The sequence below is a fragment of the Punica granatum genome, chromosome 3 (genome assembly GCF_007655135.1).
Source record: "Punica granatum isolate Tunisia-2019 chromosome 3, ASM765513v2, whole genome shotgun sequence".
Lineage (NCBI taxonomy): Eukaryota > Viridiplantae > Streptophyta > Magnoliopsida > Myrtales > Lythraceae > Punica > Punica granatum.
This window is the reverse complement of record NC_045129.1, coordinates 35,731,667-35,752,425: the sequence shown is the minus strand read 5'-3', so window position 1 is coordinate 35,752,425 and position 20,759 is coordinate 35,731,667. Positions and strand designations below refer to the sequence as shown.

General features: G+C 40.4%; 4 protein-coding genes across 5 annotated transcripts; 2 read left to right on the top strand and 2 right to left on the bottom strand.

Annotated features, from left to right (window-relative positions):
- Window positions 1-2,506: 2,506 nt before the first annotated feature.
- LOC116198583 (protein DETOXIFICATION 30-like) lies at window positions 2,507-9,166 on the top strand. The gene is made up of 8 exons (XM_031528770.1): window positions 2,507-2,923; window positions 3,561-4,102; window positions 5,959-6,045; window positions 7,424-7,480; window positions 7,917-8,155; window positions 8,278-8,396; window positions 8,566-8,652; window positions 8,755-9,166. The coding sequence occupies exons 1-8, from the start codon at window positions 2,576-2,578 to the stop codon at window positions 8,839-8,841; spliced, it is 1,566 nt and encodes a 521-aa protein (XP_031384630.1). The 5' UTR covers window positions 2,507-2,575; the 3' UTR covers window positions 8,842-9,166.
- An 813-nt stretch (window positions 9,167-9,979) lies between these two features.
- LOC116199710 (protein DETOXIFICATION 29-like) lies at window positions 9,980-15,249 on the top strand. Of its 2 annotated transcripts, none has more exons than XM_031530172.1 (8): window positions 9,980-10,554; window positions 10,774-11,315; window positions 12,841-12,927; window positions 13,684-13,740; window positions 13,996-14,234; window positions 14,350-14,468; window positions 14,641-14,727; window positions 14,799-15,249. In XM_031530172.1, the coding sequence occupies exons 1-8, from the start codon at window positions 10,207-10,209 to the stop codon at window positions 14,838-14,840; spliced, it is 1,521 nt and encodes a 506-aa protein (XP_031386032.1). In that variant the 5' UTR covers window positions 9,980-10,206; the 3' UTR covers window positions 14,841-15,249. The 2 variants fall into 2 exon arrangements, with proteins under 2 accessions (XP_031386032.1, XP_031386031.1); XM_031530171.1 differs by having other exon boundaries at window positions 9,987-10,554; window positions 14,816-15,249.
- A 661-nt stretch (window positions 15,250-15,910) lies between these two features.
- On the bottom strand, window positions 15,911-16,675 carry LOC116199712 (60S ribosomal protein L27a-3-like). The gene has a single exon (XM_031530175.1). The coding sequence runs from the start codon at window positions 16,593-16,595 to the stop codon at window positions 16,149-16,151; it is 447 nt and encodes a 148-aa protein (XP_031386035.1). The 5' UTR covers window positions 16,596-16,675; the 3' UTR covers window positions 15,911-16,148.
- Window positions 16,676-17,689: 1,014 nt separating this feature from the next.
- On the bottom strand, window positions 17,690-19,958 carry LOC116199711. The gene is made up of 4 exons (XM_031530174.1): window positions 19,439-19,958; window positions 19,150-19,302; window positions 18,833-19,038; window positions 17,690-18,100 (listed from the first exon to the last, which is right to left on the bottom strand). The coding sequence occupies exons 1-4, from the start codon at window positions 19,916-19,918 to the stop codon at window positions 17,893-17,895; spliced, it is 1,047 nt and encodes a 348-aa protein (XP_031386034.1). The 5' UTR covers window positions 19,919-19,958; the 3' UTR covers window positions 17,690-17,892.
- Window positions 19,959-20,759: the final 801 nt, after the last annotated feature.

The window sequence follows — 20,759 nt, the reverse complement described above, 5'->3', positions numbered from 1 at the left end:
CGCCAACATATCTTGACCATACAAAAGGCCCCTTGCAGCAAGTTGATATGTTTTGCTAAGCCAAATTATTTTCGGTAAAAAGACTCAATTATGAGCTTATAAGGGGATAGATACAAACAGAGCCTACAAATGAGATCCATGAATTTAAAAGGGGATAGATAGGGAAGAGAAAATAAGAGGTACCAGAAATTCTATCGATGATCAAACTTATAAAATTTCTTGATTATAAGTTGAGGACAATATTAATGTACCAAACCCAGTCACTCAATAGTCAATTCTAAGTTGAATTCTTAAATTATCTTCTCTCTTTTTCCTTTTTTTTTTTTTTGGTAAGTTGCATACACATGATGGAGATATACTATTTGAAAACGATGTGTGAACATTCATGAAAAATCTCATTCATCAAGAAACATACATTTAATGTTGTGGTACTCCGTACCCAAAATGTCATGAGTTCAATTCTCATTAGTGAGATTTTCGTATCTTTTTATATAATTTTAAATATTTTTATAATAATTCATATGCCGCCTTCGTAATCGAAAATATAAATTTCTTTAAAAAAAAATTCCTCCCTCTATTATATTATAATTACTACAAAGTAAAAAATAGTATTGCATCAGCTGAAGACTTCGTCTGGAAAATGGAGAAAAGCACCCCGAATCGTGAATTTGAAGCCCACAACGTCGTCCTTGTGGACGAAGGGTTCATCACCCCGGGAGCCGGCGATATTGCTCCCGGAATGGCAGTACAAAGAAATATTTTGAATTTCGGACGCCCAACTTCCGTGGTAATACCGCCCCTTGAAATTCCCATAGACTTCCGACGAGATATCAATCGGAAGACGCACGCAGAATTTTCCGATGGATTTCGAATTTCCAAGGAAATTTTTTTCTCGGAGAAATCCTTTAGAAGTTAGGGAGTAAGAAGTTCACCGCACGTCAGTATTTTGTCGATAAATGAATTAAAAAAATTAAGAAAAAAACACGAACTTGTCCAAATTTATGCTCATTTTGATTTGAAATCTATCATAATTTGTCGAACAAATCCATGAACTTGTCTATTAATTCTTCAGCTGTCATAGTCATATAATGGGTTGTGCCTTGTACTTGGCACTGCACAGACCTTCTATTACAAAATGTTGGGCGAGTAATACTTAACTAAGTAGTCGTATAAAATTTCATTCATGAATGATAAATGTTCCGCTATATAACTCTTTCTCCTTTTTACTTTGCATGTGTCATTCGAGAGATGTAATTTTACATAACTATTTGATTGTGTATTACACGCTCAATATTCTGCGTTCGATTATGGAACTTTCACTATTGACCATCCATGATAGGCCATCTTCCTTTCTTCTATAGCCCAATTAATGCGGGCTGAGACTGCAGGGCCCTGCCTCTCCTCTTGGGAAAATAAATCCAGCCTAGAGCAGCTTTCGTGGCTTCCTTGGTCCATCACACGTCCGAATTCATTTTCAACGCGACGTGTGGAAAATATGTATAGACATCATCACGCTTCGGAACTCATAACCTCATTGCCTTTAACAAAGGATCTCTATAGTCGTTGTGCCGTGAATTTTAGGACACATGGTCGGGAATGGCGTGCGGGGCAATTGTCCAGACATTGTTCTAGTCGTTATAGTTGACAGAACAAAATTGGAACAAGTTAACACTTTCCCCATATATACGTATCAGTATGGCTGGCTAGCTAGATGGAGCCGATGGCCGAGTCGAAATTATTTGATCGTATGCCCCGAGAAAACTATGGCAAACCAAACTAGCTAGTCAATTTTTAATGCTGTTATATTTTGTTGCAGGCTTCATATGCTGAAGACAGAATAAGGACACGAGGTGGTCATGAAGATCATCGACCGAGAGAGCGAGAGGTGGCGAGACATGAACACAATGTATTGCATAATGTTGGGATATTAAGAGAATTTTTGTGAAAAATAGATGATTTTCTTCTTTTTATTATTATTATAAGGAAGGTTTACGGACGACCATAAAGGTAAAGAGGTGGCAGAAAATTAGACTCGAGTGATTTAAAAATTTCAACAATGAGAATTCAACATTTTTTTTCTTGGTAGGTTGATGGGGCCAAGGCCGAAGAACTCAACATTTTGATTGAACATTTGAGCGACTGAGTCCCACCACACTAAATAACCCCTTTTCCGATGCAGCTATCAAAATAGTTATTAAGTAGTTCATGTTATGATTATTAAATTGTAATAAATTGTCTCTTTCGATTTATCTCCCCTCGGGCCAATCATTTCCATTGCTGGTTCTACCTCTTGACAGATTTCTTTTGGAAATTTGTTGTTATGCCATGGTCCCAAGTTAATTTGGACCATCATTAATTAATTATATTTATGATTAGCTAATTGATTTTGAGTATCCTGATAGTATCATCAACAACAACGCCATAAGCCAAAAAAAAAGTCCTCGCCTTCCCCCTCGTATAGACATATATGTATATACAAGCTATATATATACACACACACACACACACATATGTATTCCTTCACCTTAATTTACACACAAGTAGACTCTATTAGTTGCAGCACACTCTATATACCATGGAGAATGGTAGGCAGCCTCTTCTCTCTCCGCGGCAAGTGAGTGGGTCAAGCAACGAAGAAGGGGGCCGACAGCCGACTCAGCCCCCCTCCTCCTCCACGAACTTCTCCTTCACCCCGGGGACCGATGATATCGCCCCAATCACCGGGCCCCAGGATTTCTTTCGGGAGTTCTCTGTCGAGGCAAAGAAGCTATGGTTCCTCGCGGGACCTGCTGTCTTCACCTTCATCTGCCGGTACTCTCTTGGTGCAGTCACCCAGGTGTTTGTCGGCCATGTCGGTACCCTCGCACTCGCCGCCGTCTCCATCGAGAACTCCGTCATTGGCGGGTTCTCCTTCGGCATCATGGTACGTATGTGGTTTCATACAAGTCCAAGTTCTATGCCTATGCTCATTAGCTAATAATGTTTATATACCATATATCGATATCGGATATTGTCTGTCATCTCCATATAACCACATTCAACGATAAAATGGCAATGATATTTTATACCGAGAAGAGACATCTCATGGAGATCAGAATTTATTTTTACTGATAGTGCCCCGCCTGGCCCGCTACACTTAGCTTTACACTTAGATATAACGATAAAAAAAGAAACTTATAGAAAGATCATAAGGCCAATCTTGCTATCCGAGGGTCAGCATAACGAAAGTGGAGAACAAGTTAGTGCTAATCATAGCGGAGATACTTATGGATTCTACCAGGAGATACGAGAGATCATGGCAAAAATACCAATCGGAGTGTCGTATTCTTATTGGAGTTCAAAAGATTAGAAGGAAAGAGGATATAGAATATGGGCTAGGTCCACCAAACATCAATCCAATCACCGTAGATGTGTCCATGATGATAAACTGGCCATGGCAGAAGAGGACGGTAAAAAAAGAAAAGCAATGAACATGCATCAGCTATCAGACAATCACTAAAAAAGAGAGACTACTGTCCCGCTTCGCATCGATATTGCGGTGGGGATGATGTTCACTGCAGCTGGGGATGGGGAGCGCATTGGAGACACTGTGTGGGCAGGCTTACGGGGCAGGGCAGCTGGACATGCTCGGGATCTACATGCAGCGGTCGTGGATCATCCTCAATGCCACGGCGGTCATCCTCTGCCTCCTCTACGTCTTTGGGGGCCAGCTCCTTAGGCTGATTGGGCAGACGGAGGAGATATCACAGGCCGCTGGGATGTTCGCCATCTGGATGATCCCGCAGCTGTTTGCATACGCCATGAACTTCCCCATCGCCAAGTTCCTGCAGTCCCAGAGCAAGATCATGGTCATGGCGGCGATTGCGGGGGTGGTGTTAGTCCTCCACACCGTGTTCAGTTGGCTCCTCATCTTGCGACTCGGCTGGGGCCTTGCCGGGGCGGCAGTGGTCCTCAACACCTCATGGTGGGTCATCGTGGTGGCGCAGCTCATCTACATCTTGAGCGGCACGTGCGGCCGGGCATGGACCGGCTTCTCCTGGAAGGCGTTCCAGAACCTGTGGGAGTTCGTCCGACTGTCTCTTGCCTCCGCGGTGATGCTTTGGTAAGTAAATCATGTAAGTTCAATAAATTAAGTAAAATGTTTGGAAAACAAACTAATCGGTTATTTATAACTATATTTGCAAATAAACTTTATAAATGTGGAAAAGAATTTGTTGCAGTAATACAAGTCATTGGCTCATAACTATGAGTTTCCATATTCGAATATCTCATTATTTCACTTCAAGATTCTTGTATTAAGTCATAAGGCTCTTTCATGGCAAAAAAAATATGTATATATATACATACACTTTTTAAATAATTAATAAGTTTTAGATAACCTACTTGTAATAGTTACTTGTGATGATTTCTCCGGAATAAAAAAATGAAATATATATTATTTAAACTCAATAAATAGTAACCCTAACGAAACGAAATAAGTGTTTCACCTCATTTATTAGGACCAAATAAATATAATAAATCCAACAGACGTTGCATAAAAGCTGGTCAAACCATCTCCATCTACCTAAAAAAAAACTATCTCCCACGTGGGAATATATCGCTGGGTGTGAACTGATACACGTAATGGTTTTTTTATATAATGGTTAATCATTATTCACTAGTAGCAACGGTATATGTAAATCAGTTCCATCTATTATCTAAAAGGACTTCCTTTGCCGGTGAACAAAGGAATAATTAGGGGGAAAAAAAAGGTAAGAAGAATAGAGTCTATCCACCGGTAAAAAAAAAAAAAGTCTAGTGTAGTAGCTAAAATATATGTTTTTGTTTTGTAATCAATGAATTTTAAATTCGATTCTCGGTGGTAGAATTATTTGTTTGTGCTCATTCATTAACTAAAATGATGCATGCATGTCATAGCTGAATATATATATATATATATATATATGTATGTATGTATATAGATATTTTATGTGGCAATGGACAAGCAATTTAACTTGGAAAAGTATCTGCTTAGTTATGTGGCGTGATAGGCTCACGTGATAGGCTCAATATATAGTAAGGTGTATAGCGCATGATGGCCCACTTCTTTCCTACTCTCTTTGGAGTTCGACGATTGGACTTTTCTTTGCATCACGTTGTTTGTTCTTTTTTCTTATTCGTTTCCAATAATTTTTCAGTCATTCTACCATGAAAGTATAAATGAAGTTGTAGTATACGGATACGAGGATATTAATGCATCTTTTTTTTCCCCCCTATAATGCACTGCGCAACACATTGAATGATCAATAATTCGATATCCAAAAAGTCAATAAAAAGATTGTTTCGTATCAAAAGTAATCGATGGATAGCTACTAGCTTAGGTCTACCTTGGCAGCTCTCCTAACGTTCCAAGCATTTTTAACACAATGGATAAAACTTTTTGCTAATCAAATGATCGGGTGGTTGGACTTACCGCTGAGGATATAAAATATAACACAAAGTATTTAAACCCAATTTCCAAAAATATAATACTTATAAAACAAGATATATATATATATATATATAATAAAACCATTTAAATTAAATTGAGGGAGACGACAGATATATTCCAAATCAATTAAGAGATGAGAATATAAAAGACAAAAGATATTATAGATTAATTATTATGTTGTATTTTAATATTTGTCCGCTTCGAGTTAGTCATGCATGCGTGCATTGAAGAATCGACCCATAATTTGTTTGATATTTGATTATTTTACCATATCAATATGAGTGAAGTAGATCAATTAACAAATGTGTCAAGGCGGCTTCAATTTTCATTTATTTCTCGGGAAATATATAGTATATGCCAATCCATGTCTACCTTGACCTCTGATATACGTAGGCTATATGTGGGTTATTTTAACTACCGAACTTCTGTTCCTTCGGTATATTTGGGTTATTTTAAGTAATAAGTTACTCACTTACTTGTGTTGACAGCTTGGAGGTTTGGTATTTCATGGTACTGATTCTATTTGCTGGATATTTGAAGAATGCCGAGGTTTCTGTTGATGCACTGTCTATATGGTAAGTTCTTAATTTCTTCGTTTTTCCCTCTTTTTTTTTCGGTAAATACGTTCTGCCACTTTAATTCTCATGCTTTTCTCTTGTTCTCAATGAAAAAACTTGAAAAAAAGAAAATCACAATGCGCATTAATTACTTGTGGAGATTTGATTAATTTGGACAAGAAAAAGGAGATCTTCCAATTTTTTAAATAATTTTCTTCTTTTGGCTATACTAATATCCCTATTAAAGTTCGTATTCGCGCTGTGTGCGCTTTTACATTTATACCTACATCTAAAACTTTAGTTAATCTTTAATTTTTCTAAAATTAATGATATAAAGAGAAAAAAATTTACATGAGAAATATTTGTTTTTAAATAATTACTCATACGACGCTTGATATTAAGCACATTTCAACTTTTGCCAACATGATGCAAATTTTAATATTTTTTAATTTTCAATTAATCAACAAAAGAAAAATTAAGAAAATGAAAAAGAAAACTTACCAGAAAAAGTGCAAAAGAATAGAAGTAACGTTGGAGGAGAGTGAAAAAATAAATGGAGAGAAAAATAGATGGAAAATAAGTTAAAAACTTCATGTTTTTCATGAGAATGAATTATTGAACTATTACTGATAGGTATGTGCACTACAGAGTGCTAATTAATTTTTAAAAATTCACATTTTTTCATGTTAAATTTTCACCTAAATTATTTTAGGGGTAATTTTGTCTAGGCCCACTTGGTCTTGCACTCTAGGAAAGTCTTGTATGTATTAGGCACATCACATAGCAAGCATTACATACTAATCAGTATTAAATACAACTGAACACATAAATTATAAATTTGTGATATAAAATTATTTTTTTAAAAAAATAGATATTTTTATTGAATTTTGTGACACAGTTTCACATAACATATCTTGTTACATATAAAACTTTCTAATTCTATGTCGCGTACTCTACCACAGATTTTACGAAATCTACTAGGAATGGCAGCTCTAAGTTATTCTTCCTAACTCAATTTTTTTTTAGGATTCTTTCTCTTTATCCTTTCATCTTCTTTAAAAATTAGCTGAGGAAAGTAAGAAAAGGATAAAGAAAACTTGAGCGCGGCATTAATTTTCTTTGCATGATTTTGACAAAAACAGACAGATTAGAAAAGTTTTCCTCGTGAAAATCCATGTTTTATGAAAAATGACAAGCCATTCAATTGATAGAAACTTCTCCCTCCCTTCCAATTTATAAATCAAGCGCAAAAAAAAAAATAGTTCGATTATTCTAATGCATTATTCTTAAGCTATATCTATGATAATTAACATAATAATCTACTTTTTATTCACCAATAAAAATGTATTTTTCTTTTTATTTCCCTGAATTCTTTCTTTCTTCGGGAAAATGGCAGCATGAACATTGTTGGCTGGACTATCATGGCGGCCCTCGGAATGAATGCGGCAGTGAGGTATACGTCCTTTTCCCTTTTACAACATTACAACATGTATTTTTTCGATTACAAGAGAGGCCCATGTGTCTAGTACATTAAAATAGAAATTCTAAATATTTAATAAAGGGACATGGATAGTCCCACTGATCATCTAACATGAGACCTATTGGTCACCAAGCAAGAAGTGCGCCACTGCACTATACCCTCTCTTGATAGGTATCCGAGCACTTTAATCTGATTATTTCAATCCCCAGTCAGATGCGTTTGATTAATATGTAGTGGTGAGCTCCATATTAATTGTTCCTAACGGTCATGAGCGGGGCCAAGTCCCGTTAAAGGTCCTACGGTATTTGTTCTTTCTTTCGGGCGCTTGAACGTGATATGAATTAGAAACTTTAATTTCTTTTCCTTGTATACAATTTTTTGATGAATATTACATGTAAAATGTTTGCAGCGTAAGGGTGTCAAATGAACTAGGGGCAGGTCACCCAAGGACGGCAAAGCTTGCATTGGCTGTTGCCGTGATAAACTCTTTCGTAATCGGGGTGGTCATCTCGATTATCTTGATAGTCACAAGGGAGGACTACCCGTCCCTATTCTCTACCGATACCTCCGTCCAGGATGTTGTGAAGGAGCTCACTCCGTTGCTCGCCTTCTGTATCCTCATCAACAACGTTCAGCCTGTGCTCTCTGGTACGTCATCGCCTCTATTCGACTGTAACCCACCTTCACAGAAATCCTGCAACTGTTTGATCGCTGAGTGCGAATAAAGACGCACAATGATGTACAAAGTGATCGGGTTCTGTTGTTGATAGGTATGGCGGTGGGGGCAGGGTGGCAGGCGACAGTGGCATACGTGAACATCGCGTGCTACTATTTGTTCGGAGTGCCTTTGGGTCTCATCATGGGTTATTGGCTCGACTGGGGCGTTAGGGTAAGGTTCCCAGGGAGACTTGAATGCTTAAGTAGCAATAATCACTAACAATTAACAGATCATACAATCAAGCTGCGAAACTCGAAGATTCAAGTTGTTAAATATGAGGTAGTCTTTACGGTTGGATCTCCTCTTCGGTAGAACTGACACATTATCGTGTGATTTTCAGGGGATATGGTGCGGAATGCTGGGCGGGACGATTGTACAAACCAGCATTCTCTTCTTCATCATTTACAGGACGAATTGGAACAAAGAGGTAAGACTCGCGCCTGATTCCCGACTGAAGAAGGGATGGATTCCAGAATTCATATTATTCATACACAACACTAACGATGTCTGAGTTTCTGCTCTTCTGCAGGCCTCGATGGCAGGAGACAGAATAAGGAAATGGGGAGGGCGTCAAGATTCGGAACAATTAGCAACAGACAACGATGCCGAGAGATGAGGAGAACTGCAATCTTCAGAGGAGCTGATCGAATGAATAAAATTAGCAGCACACCTTGGAAAGCAAATGTTACAAGTGACCCAAGGAGGAACTCATCTCGATCATCTCTTCTCGAATTCATTTTTTTATCAGAAGAACTACCGGGAGCCACATGGACCGCCACAGTCTACCCTCTACAGAAATCTACCTCGAGATTTTCAGTTTTTCACTAGTCTATTTTACTTTGATGTTGCTGATATAGACACCGCCGTGGAAGGAGCTTATTGTTTGCAATGCTCTACATCGGTGAATTTCTACGTACGGACTGGCAACTGCTTCCCACTGATAAAACTAGCAGAAACCCGTATAACCGAGATAACACGAAATAGGATCCATTACCCAAGACCTCCAGCGACAGTAAGAGAAGAAAAACTCTTGACACATTCCACCTAATGTCCCAAATAGAAGCACGACAAGCTTAAGATGAAACTGAAAGAGCACCATAATCCAAGTTTACATCGAACATTCTATTGATAAAAAAATAGCATCTATTGACAAATTGTGTTAACCGATGGTTCCAGCGCGTTTTATACGTTCAGCATGAAACACGGATTCGTAATGCCACACACATCAATGGGAATTACCAGTTTTTCTTTAGGCATTATCTCAAGGGAGAAAACAGTTTCTGGCTATGATTTGTAGCACTGAATATGGCTGCCTTCGGCATCATCCTGGAGCCAAGAGCTGCGGGACAGAGATGCACAGAAGCAGCACAATTGCTTTTGCTTCAAGGGAACTGATCATATGGGTACTGGAGACCCTCAGTGACCAGATAGTGAAGCGTTAAAATTTTGTTCGAATTCTTACGGAAAAGACCAAGGACATATAACCAAACCCGTCCATCCTAACATACGTTAGCCAGACCAGTACGCCGAGAACCGACAGCATGGACACAATTCATTCCTCAGGTTATTCATCATGTAAATGAAATCGTGCTATCGAGTTGTCCTCCTTATTGTCTTAGCCGGATTTCAGAGATGCAATTCTAGCAACTTTATTCGACATTATGACCGCAGCGAGATTGATTAACGAGCAAAATCCGTTCAGCTCAAACCTACGGCATAAAATCACAGAGAGGCATAGAAATGAATCCATCGGGATTGAGTCAAAGTAAACACGAGGCTAAAAACGCTGAGAAAAGTCACCAAATGACATGGTGTACTAAGTCCGCCCAATAATTTCTCCCAGGAGCCAAACAAAAAGTCCTCTCTCTCTCTCTCTTTCCCTCGTATGGACTTATATGTAGCTATCATAATCTATTCCTTCACCTTAATTTCCAAGTAGACTCTATTAATTAATTGCAGATCATACTCCATAGTTCGTACTATGGAGAATGGTGAGCACCCTCTTCTCTCTCCAAGGCAAGGGAGCCAATCAGGCAACGCAGAAGGGCGCCGCGGGACGACTCAGCCCTACTCCTCCTCTGCCACCTTCTCCTTCACCCCGGGGACCGACGATATCGCCCCAATCACTGGGCCCCGGGATTTCTTCCGTGAGTTCTCTGTCGAGGCAAAGAAGTTGTGGTTCCTAGCAGGACCTGCTGTCTTCACCTCCATCTGCCAGTTCTCGCTCGGTGCAGTCACCCAGGTGTTTGTCGGCCATGTCAGTACCCTCGCTCTCGCTGCCGTCTCCATTGAGAATTCCGTCATTGCTGGGTTCTCCATGGGCCTCATGGTATGTGGTTTCATACAAGTCCTATATCCATGCACATTAATAAAATGTACGTATATACCATACGTCCATATTGGATATCGTCTCTCATCTTCATATAACGACATTCAATGATGAAAGGCGATGCTATTTCATACCGAGAAGAGACATCTCATAAAGATCAATTTACTTTTACTGATGGTGCCGCATCGATATTGCGGGTGGCGATGATTGTGACTGTAGCTGGGGATGGGGAGCGCATTAGAGACGCTGTGTGGGCAGGCTTACGGGGCGGGGCAGCTGGACATGCTCGGGATCTACATGCAGCGGTCTTGGATCATCCTCAACTCCATGGCAGTCGTCCTCTGCCTCCTCTACATCTTTGCGGCCCAGCTCCTTAGGCTGATAGGGCAGACGAAGGAGATATCACAGGGCGCCGGGATGTTTGCCATCTGGATGATCCCGCAGCTGTTTGCATACGCCATGAACTTCCCCATCGCCAAGTTCCTGCAGTCCCAGAGCAAGATCATAGTCATGGCGGTGATCGCGGGGGTGGTGTTAGTCCTCCACACCGTGTTCAGCTGGCTCCTCATCTTGCGACTCGGCTGGGGCCTTGCCGGTGCAGCAGTGGTCCTCAACACCTCGTGGTGGGTCATCGTGGTGGCGCAACTCATCTACATCTTGAGCGGTACGTGCGGCCGGGCGTGGACCGGCTTCTCCTGGAAGGCGTTCCAGAACCTATGGGGGTTCGTCCGACTCTCTCTTGCCTCCGCGGTGATGCTTTGGTAAGTGAATCTTAAGTTCAAAAAGTTAAGTACAATATTTGGAAAACAAACTAATAAGTTATTTTCTTTCGGTTACAACTAATCAGTTATTTATAATAACTATATTTGCAAATATACATTATAATAATATTAAGTTTTAGAAAACCTACTTAAAATATCATTAATTGTAATAATTTCTCCAGAATAAAAAACTAGAAGAAATACGTATTCGAAAAAATAGATGAAATATCTTTTTTGACTTTGTTTGGGAGTGTTGTTGTTGAGATAAAAATACTGAAATATAATTGCTTAAAATTTATTGTTGATTTCATAATAAATTAAAGCGTTTGGAGGGTCATGTTATAAAATAGCTAAAATTAAAATTAATACTTGAAATAGAGAATAAGCAGAATTAATTTTCATATACACTTATAATTTGCCGGAGAAAATCACTTCTTCCGACCTCTAAAATAAGTCAAATTGCGACTTTGTAATAATTCAGGAAATATTGTTTTCGCTTAAAAATCAATAAAAAACATTTATGCAACCTCTACTGTAATCGCCAACGGATCCTTTTTAATTTATATGTTTGTTTACCCTTCCCTTCTATCATTTTTCTTTTCTTTTTTTTTCCCTAAGGTTTATCATAGAAATAAGTATTTAGCTAATTTTTAAGGACAAAATAAACATACTAAAATCCAACAGAGACGATATAACTAAGTTGTTAGTCAAACTGAGAGTGAGGATGTGGTTAGCGCACACTCTCATAATAATAATAATAATAATAATAAATTATAGCTTTAATTCTCGTGATAAAATTATTTATATTCACTTATTAATTACTTAGAAATTTTATTTTATTATACTAAATTAATAATAGAAAAGCATTATCCTCTGAATTATTCCTCCGAATCCTGCGAATGTGAGACAAATAATAAGTGGCCCCCTTCCCCCTTTCGATTGCAGCTTTTGCCCCTCTGTCTCATTCGCAGCCTCCGATTCGGGAAAATACAGCACTGCCCAATAATGTCTCTTATTTAAGAAAAGAAAAAGTGAGTCAAACTCTCTCTCACGTGGGAGTGACTGTGGACTGATATTGATATACAATGATTACATACACCCGCACAATATATATATAATGTTTCAATATATAATGATTATACAATCACTATTCACTAGTATATAAGTCAGTTCCATCTAATCATCTGAAAAACACAAAGGTTGGGGGGGGGGGGGGGGGGGGGGGGGGGAGAGCCCTAGCAAGACAATTAGTGATGCCCTACTTATTTTTTTATTTTTTAAACTAAGTTATGCATTTCATAGCCGAATATACAAATCTTTTGTCCGCTTAGAGATATTCACCAAATGATCCATAAACTGTTGTATCTAATTACTTTATTATATCATTATCCGCGAGTATATCAATTAATAATTTTTTTTTAAAGCAGCTTTATTTGATATAGGCTATATGTACGTGCATGTACCGAACTTCAGTTCCTTCGGTATATTTGGGTTATTTTAACTGATTAATTAGTCACGTTGGCAGCTTGGAGGTTTGGTATTACGTGGTCCTGATTCTATTTGCTGGATATTTGAAGAATGCCGAGGTTTCTGTTGATGCATTGTCTATTTGGTAAGTTCTCTCTTCGTTGTTCCACTAAATGCTCATGCTTTTCTACTTTTCCTTAAAGAAATAAGAAAAACACTAATGTTCATTATTTGCTTTAAAAATTTGATTTTTTTTTTTTACATTTTCTTCTTTGGGGATAATTATATTCTTATGCTTCATATTCTCTTGCAGGAATTTTAAGGGACAAAAAAAATCATATAAGGGGATTATATTTCCTTTTCTTTGATGGAAATTTACTATTACTACTAGCAGCGGAATTAAAAACTTCGTGTTTTTAAGAGAACTAATTATTATTGATAGAAAGTATGTGCACTACTAAATGCTAATTAATATAAAATATTCATAATATCATGTTAAATTCAGCTCTTAATTATTCTTCCTAACTATTTTTTGTTCTTTTTAATTTTTTTGTTTCTTTCATCTTCTTTAAAAATTAGCTGGAAAATAGACGCGGTGGGGGGCCATGGCACTAATTTTCTTTGCATGAGTTTGACGAAAACAGTCAGATAGGAAAATTTTCCCTCATCGTGGAAATGCATGTCCGACATGAGAAATGAAAAGTCATTCAATTGATACAAACTTCTCTTTGCCTTCTAATTTATAAATCACGCACCAAAAAGAAAAAAAAAATACTAGTTAGATTATTCTAATGCACTATTCATAAGTAATATGATAATTCACATAATAATTTACTTTTTCTTCACCAATAAAGTCGGTTTTTTTTTTTCTAAATATTTTCTTTCTTTGGGAAAATGGCAGCATGAGCATCGTGGTTTGGACTGTCATGGCGGCCCTCGGAATGAATGCGGCCGTAAGGTACGCATCCTATACCCCTTCAGAACATTACACAATGTGGAAGGTATTCGATCACCCGACCATTCCAATTCCCCATTGGATCCGTTCGATTAATGTTTAGTTTAGTGGTGAGCTCCGTATTGATCCAAACGGTCACGACAAGGCCATAAACAGTAGTCTAGTTAAAATCCTAATATATATATATATATATTTTACGTATGGACACTTGAAAGTTATACAATTCCTCAATGAATATCATGCGTAAAATATTTACAGCGTGAGGGTGTCAAATGAACTGGGGGCAGGCCACCCAAGGACGGCCAAATTTGCACTGGCTGTCGCCGTGGTAAATTCTTTCTCGATCGGGGTGGTTGTTTCGGTTTTCTTGATAGCTGTGAGGAAGGACTACCCGTCCCTATTCTCTAGTGACACCTCCGTCCAGGATGTAGTGGAGGAGCTCACGCCGTTGCTCGCCTTCTGCATCCTCATCAACAACGTTCAGCCTGTCCTCTCTGGTAAGTCATCTCCTCTACTAGAGCGTCACTGCAATCCTGCAACTACTTGATCGCTGAGTGCAAGCAGAGACAACGAGCGATGATGTACAAAGTGATCAGGTTCTGTTGTTGATAGGTATGGCGGTGGGAGCAGGGTGGCAGGCTACAGTGGCATACGTGAACATCACGTGCTACTATCTGTTCGGAGTGCCGATGGGTCTCATCCTGGGTTATTGGCTCGACTGGGGCATTAGGGTAAGCCCCTGGGAAGGGAAAAGACTCGAATACTTACACAGCAGTAGTCACTAGCAACCAATAGATCATACAACCAAAGCTCTGAAAGATTCAAGTTGTTAGTATAAGGTAGTCTTTACGGTTGGATCTCCCAGTATTCGGTAGAACTGAGGCATTATCGCATGATTTTCAGGGGATATGGTGTGGAATGCTGGGCGGGACGATCGTGCAAACCAGCGTTCTCTTCTACATTTTTTACAAGACGAATTGGAACAAAGAGGTAAGACCGACTGAAGAAGGGATGGTTTCCAGAATTCTATCACACAATGCACCAAACTAATGATTTCTCAGTTTCTGCTCTTTTGCAGGCCTCAATGGCAGGAGACAGAATAAGGAAATGGGGAGGGCGTCAAGATTCGGAACAATTAGCAGCAGACGACATGCTGGGAAATGAAGACAACTAAAATCTTCAAAGGAGCTGATGAAATTAATAAACTTAGCAGCAGAACTTGGCAAGCAATGATACAAGTGACACGAGGAGAGAATATCTATCTATTCTCGAACTAATTTCTGATCAGACGAGCTACAGGGAGCCACATGAGCCGACACAGTCTACAGAGACCAGCCTCGAGATCTTCTGCTTTTCACAAGTCTATTTTACTTTGATGTTGCCGAAACAGACCAAGCATGGGAACGGATTATTATTTCCAATGCCCTGCATAGGTTACTTTCTATTTACAGACTGGCAACTGCTCTCTTCTACTGATCAAACTAGCTGAACTGGTAAAAGCGAGATAACACACAGTAGGATCAGTGACCAAGACCTTCGAAGAAATAAGAGATGAAAAACTCTTTTGACATGTAAAACCTACGCATGACATATTGCCGTAATTTGAACAATGAGAAGCGTATGCGACTCAGAGTGAAACTAAAAGAGCACCGCAATCCAAGTTTACAATGAATATTTGATTAACAAAGAATAGCATCCATTCAGAGTCTTTAATCAGCGATCTAAGCAAGTTAATATATTCAGCATTTCAACACCAGGAATGGCCAGTGTTCTGTTGGGAATTGCAGCAAAAGAAAGAAATAAAGGGGGGGGGGGGAGTGTTTCAAACCTGATGATAGTATTGAATGTAGCTGCCCCGGCATCATCCCGGAGCAAAGTGCTGCAGAACAGAGATGTCCGGGAGCAGCACAACTGATTTTGCTTCAAGGGAACGGGTCATATGGGAACTGAAGATCCTCAATGACCAGATAGTGAAGCGTTAATTAAACTTTTGTATACCAAAGATGTAACCCATCCATCCCAACATACATTACCCAGATCAGTACAGCGAGAACCAACAGCAAACACAATTCGCTCCTCGGGTTACTCATATATATCAATTTGGAATTAATTACTTAGTACTAAATCAAATCATGTTTGCGAGTTTCTCCTATTATCATAGCCGGATTTCAAATGTGCAAATGTAGCAACTTTTTTGGACATTACGACAGCAGCGAGTCCGGCCAATGAGCAAAATCCATTCAGCTCAAACCCACGATATGAATCACAGAGAGGCATGGAATTGAATCCATCGGAATTGAGTCAAAGCAGCAAAATTTGCAGCAGTAACGAAAGCTCCAGAGATCCATATGGCTAGCAGAGTTCACAGATCAATGTAAACAGAGAAGGCTAAAATTGCTAACAAAAATCACCTAAGCGGTGAGCACGACGGCGCCGCCGGCCTCCTTGATTTTCTTCTCGGCGGTCTTGGACACGAGCTTGGCCTTCACCACAATCGGCTGCTGCTCTGGCAGAACGCCCTTCCCGAGGACCTTGAAGTACCCGAACTGAGTGACGTCGATCACCGGGGCGGTGCCCTTGGACTTCACCGCCTTCTCCTTCACCTCCTGGGGGACCAGCGACCACAGCTTGTCGATGTTCACGATGGGGCAGTAGAACTTGTTGCGGAGCTTGTGGAAGTATCGCATCCCGACCTTGCCGAAGTACCCAGGGTGGTACTTGTCGAAGAGGATCCGGTGGTGGTGCATGCCACCGGCGTTACCCCGACCACCGGGGTGCTTCCTGTGCTTGCCAATGCGACCGTGGCCGGCGCTGACATGGCCACGCTTCTTGCGATTCTTCTTGAATCTGGTCGTCATTGTGGTGGATCGGATCGGCCTGGTGAAGGACGGGCGGATAGGGCTTCGGGGCGGCAGGGGAAATGAAGGACCTAGGGTTTGCTGGAACTTTATGAGGGGTGAGAAGGCATGGAGTCGTCGTAAATTACCGTTCTGTCCTCTTGGGCCGTGGAGACTTACGTCTACGACTTGGGCTCACGATGAGGCCCATCTCATGATCGTGGGCCAGATATATTTCATCTCTTTAAGAATAATTCATAAATCAACGTAGATTGATTTTAACTGATTCGATAATTGTTCTCCTTAAGCAAGTACCATATTCGATTTGAGTTTTTTGAACAGAAAAAAATTTCATAGTTGAGAAAACTAGAACTTTATCTATTAATGATCCAACCGAGCTAAGCTGTTGAACTTTCGAATAACATAATACAAGCCAAAAAAAAAGAACAAATCCATCAAGAATCTCATGAGATTCAATTAGTCAGTTAAGTGGACAATACGGTTGAATTTTACGCACATCTTATTGGCCAAACATGGAAAGCATGCTTTTGCTCTTCGTAGAGGTGGATTAATCGAGGTGAACGCAATTTGAATCATAACCTCAACCTCCAGATGATTAAAAGCAAACTTCCGTTATAATCCTGAGGGTCCATGGTATTGAGAAAAATGTTACTTGTGCCGACACAAATATGCCGAATTGAGTCGCGAATGCTCGGAGGAGTCGTATACATTCTTAAGCCCTGATAAATTCACTACAGATGTCGCGTCTCGTTTCTAGGCTCCTCCATTATCGGAATTCTTTATCCAGCACAATCAACCAGGCTTGCTCTCCCATTCATTTCCAGATTCGGAAAATTATTGCCATCAGTTCGTCTCGTCTCGTATCAGTGTCGTAGTGCTTTTAAGTTTCTCTGTGGCACCAGGATAAACCCAGCATGCATTCATTATAGGCGATCAATTATAAGCTAAAACTAATGCCCCATAACTACGGTCGGTCTCCAATTAGTTGAAATCAGAATCCATCATTCGCAAACCCATTCTTCTGATTTCAGCCCAATATTTTGCAGCATGCCAAAGCTAGTGAACAGTGTAGCATGCCGATTAGTGATCCCTGATTGGATCGCAAACCCAAGTCAATATGAACAACATTACATTCACATACTTCATTGTACAGCAAATGGAGAATATATTACAAGGGCACCACTTCTACAAGTCCAAATAATTGAATAAATAGAATATATATAATGGCATCTTGGAATCAAAGCATGGGTTGTACCATATACCTTACAGCAGCTTGTATGAACAAACGGCACCGACTTCATCTCTGGAGGAGGAGGGCAGCCCCGACCAAGCCTAGCCACAATGTCAAACCCACCCAGAAGGCTCGATTCTTGCCGAGCCCAACAGGAGGTCGCCACACCAGAAAATCTCCGAGAAAGTCTCGAGATGAAGGGAGCTGGTTTGTTGTCGCGTAGCTCTGGTTCTGGCCCTTGTCCTTGTATTTGTCACTCCAAGTTCCTGCGTAACTGCAATTGGGCAACAGACAATCCTTTTTTAACATCTCATGCAATACACTTCGTGTAAATGATTCAGAACATAGGCAAATTGCAAGTCTTGTTGGCTATTAATCCGGCATGAAAATCGATTTTCCATATAGACGCTTATGACCTCCCCCTCTATACCCTGCAGTAATGATTCCTCTGACATTTTACTACAACAATGCTGTCCATAGATCCTCGGGTAACACAACCATTGCACTCGAAAATAGAAATGATCAGCTGGAGTATCAGTGACCTCAATGCAAACATTAACATTCTATAAAGCTAGGAAGAAGATCAAATATCCAATTCGCAGAAACAGGTGAATTGATGCAGCTTGTCCCAGCCTATGCAGAGGTATCATCAAACATGAAGATCAAAATCTGAGCAAAGAGAAGGCTATACTCATGAACCGGCTGAGGGAGATGGCAGACAGAATAACACAAGCACTGAGGCATCAGAGGACTCTGACATGCCCGAAATTTTCTCTTTACAAGGATCCCAATATAAGTACTTTGATTACGAGCATGTGTAAGCCTATAGCTATTTCATTGTTCATACATATACATAGGCAGGAAGTTTAAAAATCAAATCTTGCACAGATAACACAATCCAATATGGAATTCAACTATAAGACTCCAATACCACTAAGCATTTGCATGCATGCAAGGAAGTGAAAAGGGCCGAGAAGAAAAACCGAACCAGAGGAAGCAAACTTGCCTGTCATAGCTGGATCCGATCAATGGTATCGAAACCATCTCTTCCTCTGATATCTTCAACTTCGGTGCTTGCAATATATATCGAAGCTCTGCAGCCTGACGTCGGATACTAACACTGGGATGCTTCTTCTCAAGCTGTTGGTAAAGATCTATGCAATCGGCGTGGCGGTTATTCGCCTCGTACGCCATAGCAAGCCATATTTGTATCTGAAATCGATAATGAACTGAATCACCATCTCTTCAACGATTTAACAGTCCTACCGCAGTCTCGAGTATGAGCCGAAAAATGCAACGTAGCTCTCGAGTTTTAAAACCAACCTCACCACCGAAAAGAGTAGGCCTCGGAATGATCGTGAGGGCTCCTTCAAGGAACTCGATCGCCCGTCCGTACATTCCCCTGCCATAAGCTTTCTGGCCTAACTCGAACATCAGCTCCGCCGTCGCTCTCTGCTCCGCCTGCTCTTGAGCCACCTGTTTATCTCAAGCAGAGAAAGCTTAGAGAAAGAAGAATCAGAAGCAGCGACCAAAATGAAGAACTCGATCGAAGATCGTTCGCTTCCATGGACGATTCAGGTTGATTGCTTCAATCAAGCAACAAAGACTATACCTTTTCGAGTTCTTTCCTGACTCTCATCCTCTTCTCCTCCTCGGTCTCCTCCCTACCTTCGCCCTCACCCTCGCCGTCCTCCGCTCGGCTCTGCAACTCCTCGGCCTTCCTCTCGAGCTCCTTCATCTCCTCGATCTCCTTCACTCTCCTCCTCATCTCCTTCTCCCAGTCGAACCCCTCGTCCTCCTCGTCAAATCCATTGCCGTTGCCGCCCCCCTCCTCGTCGCTGTCGAAGTCGACTCCTCCGTTCACCTTCGAATTCGCTTTCCCGCGTGCCACGAACCGGTTGCTCCTGTTCTCACCGTCGGACTCCAGGCCCTTCGACGCGAGGGAAGCATAGTGCTGAGGGAGGTGTGGCTCCTTCTTGTGCAGGTTTAAAACGACGTCGATCGGAAGGGGACGGGACTTCCGGTCGGCAGTTACGGCCCTGGGCGAGCTCACATCGAGCAGCAAAGCTATGTTGCCGACGACTGCAGCCATGGCGATGGCGGAGAAGAAGAAGAAGAAGAAGAGAGGGATATGGTTGTGCAGTGGAGCTGACTCCAGTAGATATTTTTGGGAAGTCGGAGTTCGAAAAGACTCCAAGGTCCCCAGAGTGACGTGGAAGCTATCATACCTTTGAGGGTAATTATGTCATTTAGGGTAAAGTTGATGTGGCTCTCCGTACGCGAGAGGCGTGTGGGAATCTGAGGAACCGTTGCTTCTATCCACCCAAGCGGAAGCTCGTTCGCGCCAAGCACGTCACCGGCCAGCAAAAACGCCGTCGTTGCATAATGCTCTACTTTTTCTAATGATATGTATATTAAATCTCATTTAATATTGATGTAATTTTTTTTAAGTCCATGTATTCATTCAATTCTGAATTCAAAATTTTTTGGGATCACCATGATACTTTCGGCGTGATTATCCGTTTCATGTGTCACCGGGAGCTTACGGAGTTTTGGAAATTAGTCAAATGAAACTCAAACATTTAAAGTCAACCGAGAAAAAAAAGTTTCGAGGCTATTTTTTGCTCAAAAACGGACACAGAGTTAAATATCTAAGATAATATATTACAGAGCTCAGAAATACAACATATCTACCTAGATAACTACAATGAGAGATACAAATGAGAGAAGCACATTAAACAAAGTACATATACATTAGGACTATTATGGTATGATTGGTTTTAGAGTTGAGTTGAGTTGAGTTTTGATTTTAATTGAATTGTAATGATCGTGTTGTTGAATTATGAGAAAAAGTGTAAAAAAATTAATGAATAATTAAGAGAATTTAGTATTAAAAATTAAAATGAGTATAATAAAGTGGTATGTGAGTTTAT

What these genes read in the sequence shown, in the direction of transcription:
- LOC116198583 (XM_031528770.1), top strand. Translation starts at nt 2,576, where the DNA reads ATGGAGAATGGTAGGCAGCCTCTTCTCTCTCCGCGGCAAGTGAGTGGG. An exon ending in CGTTCAGCCTGTGCTCTCTG is followed by an intron (nt 8,156 to 8,277) that starts GTACGTCATCGC and finishes TGTTGTTGATAG; the next exon opens with GTATGGCGGTGGGGGCAGGG. An exon ending in GGACGAATTGGAACAAAGAG is followed by an intron (nt 8,653 to 8,754) that starts GTAAGACTCGCG and finishes GCTCTTCTGCAG; the next exon opens with GCCTCGATGGCAGGAGACAG.
- LOC116199710 (XM_031530171.1), top strand. Translation starts at nt 10,207, where the DNA reads ATGGAGAATGGTGAGCACCCTCTTCTCTCTCCAAGGCAAGGGAGCCAA. An exon ending in GCCTCCGCGGTGATGCTTTG is followed by an intron (nt 11,316 to 12,840) that starts GTAAGTGAATCT and finishes TCACGTTGGCAG; the next exon opens with CTTGGAGGTTTGGTATTACG. An exon ending in GGAATGAATGCGGCCGTAAG is followed by an intron (nt 13,741 to 13,995) that starts GTACGCATCCTA and finishes AAATATTTACAG; the next exon opens with CGTGAGGGTGTCAAATGAAC.
- LOC116199712 (XM_031530175.1), bottom strand. Translation starts at nt 16,595, where the DNA reads ATGACGACCAGATTCAAGAAGAATCGCAAGAAGCGTGGCCATGTCAGC.
- LOC116199711 (XM_031530174.1), bottom strand. Translation starts at nt 19,918, where the DNA reads ATGGCTGCAGTCGTCGGCAACATAGCTTTGCTGCTCGATGTGAGCTCG. An exon ending in TCAGGAAAGAACTCGAAAAG is followed by an intron (nt 19,303 to 19,438) that starts GTATAGTCTTTG and finishes TGAGATAAACAG; the next exon opens with GTGGCTCAAGAGCAGGCGGA. An exon ending in ATCGGATCCAGCTATGACAG is followed by an intron (nt 18,101 to 18,832) that starts GCAAGTTTGCTT and finishes GCCCAATTGCAG; the next exon opens with TTACGCAGGAACTTGGAGTG.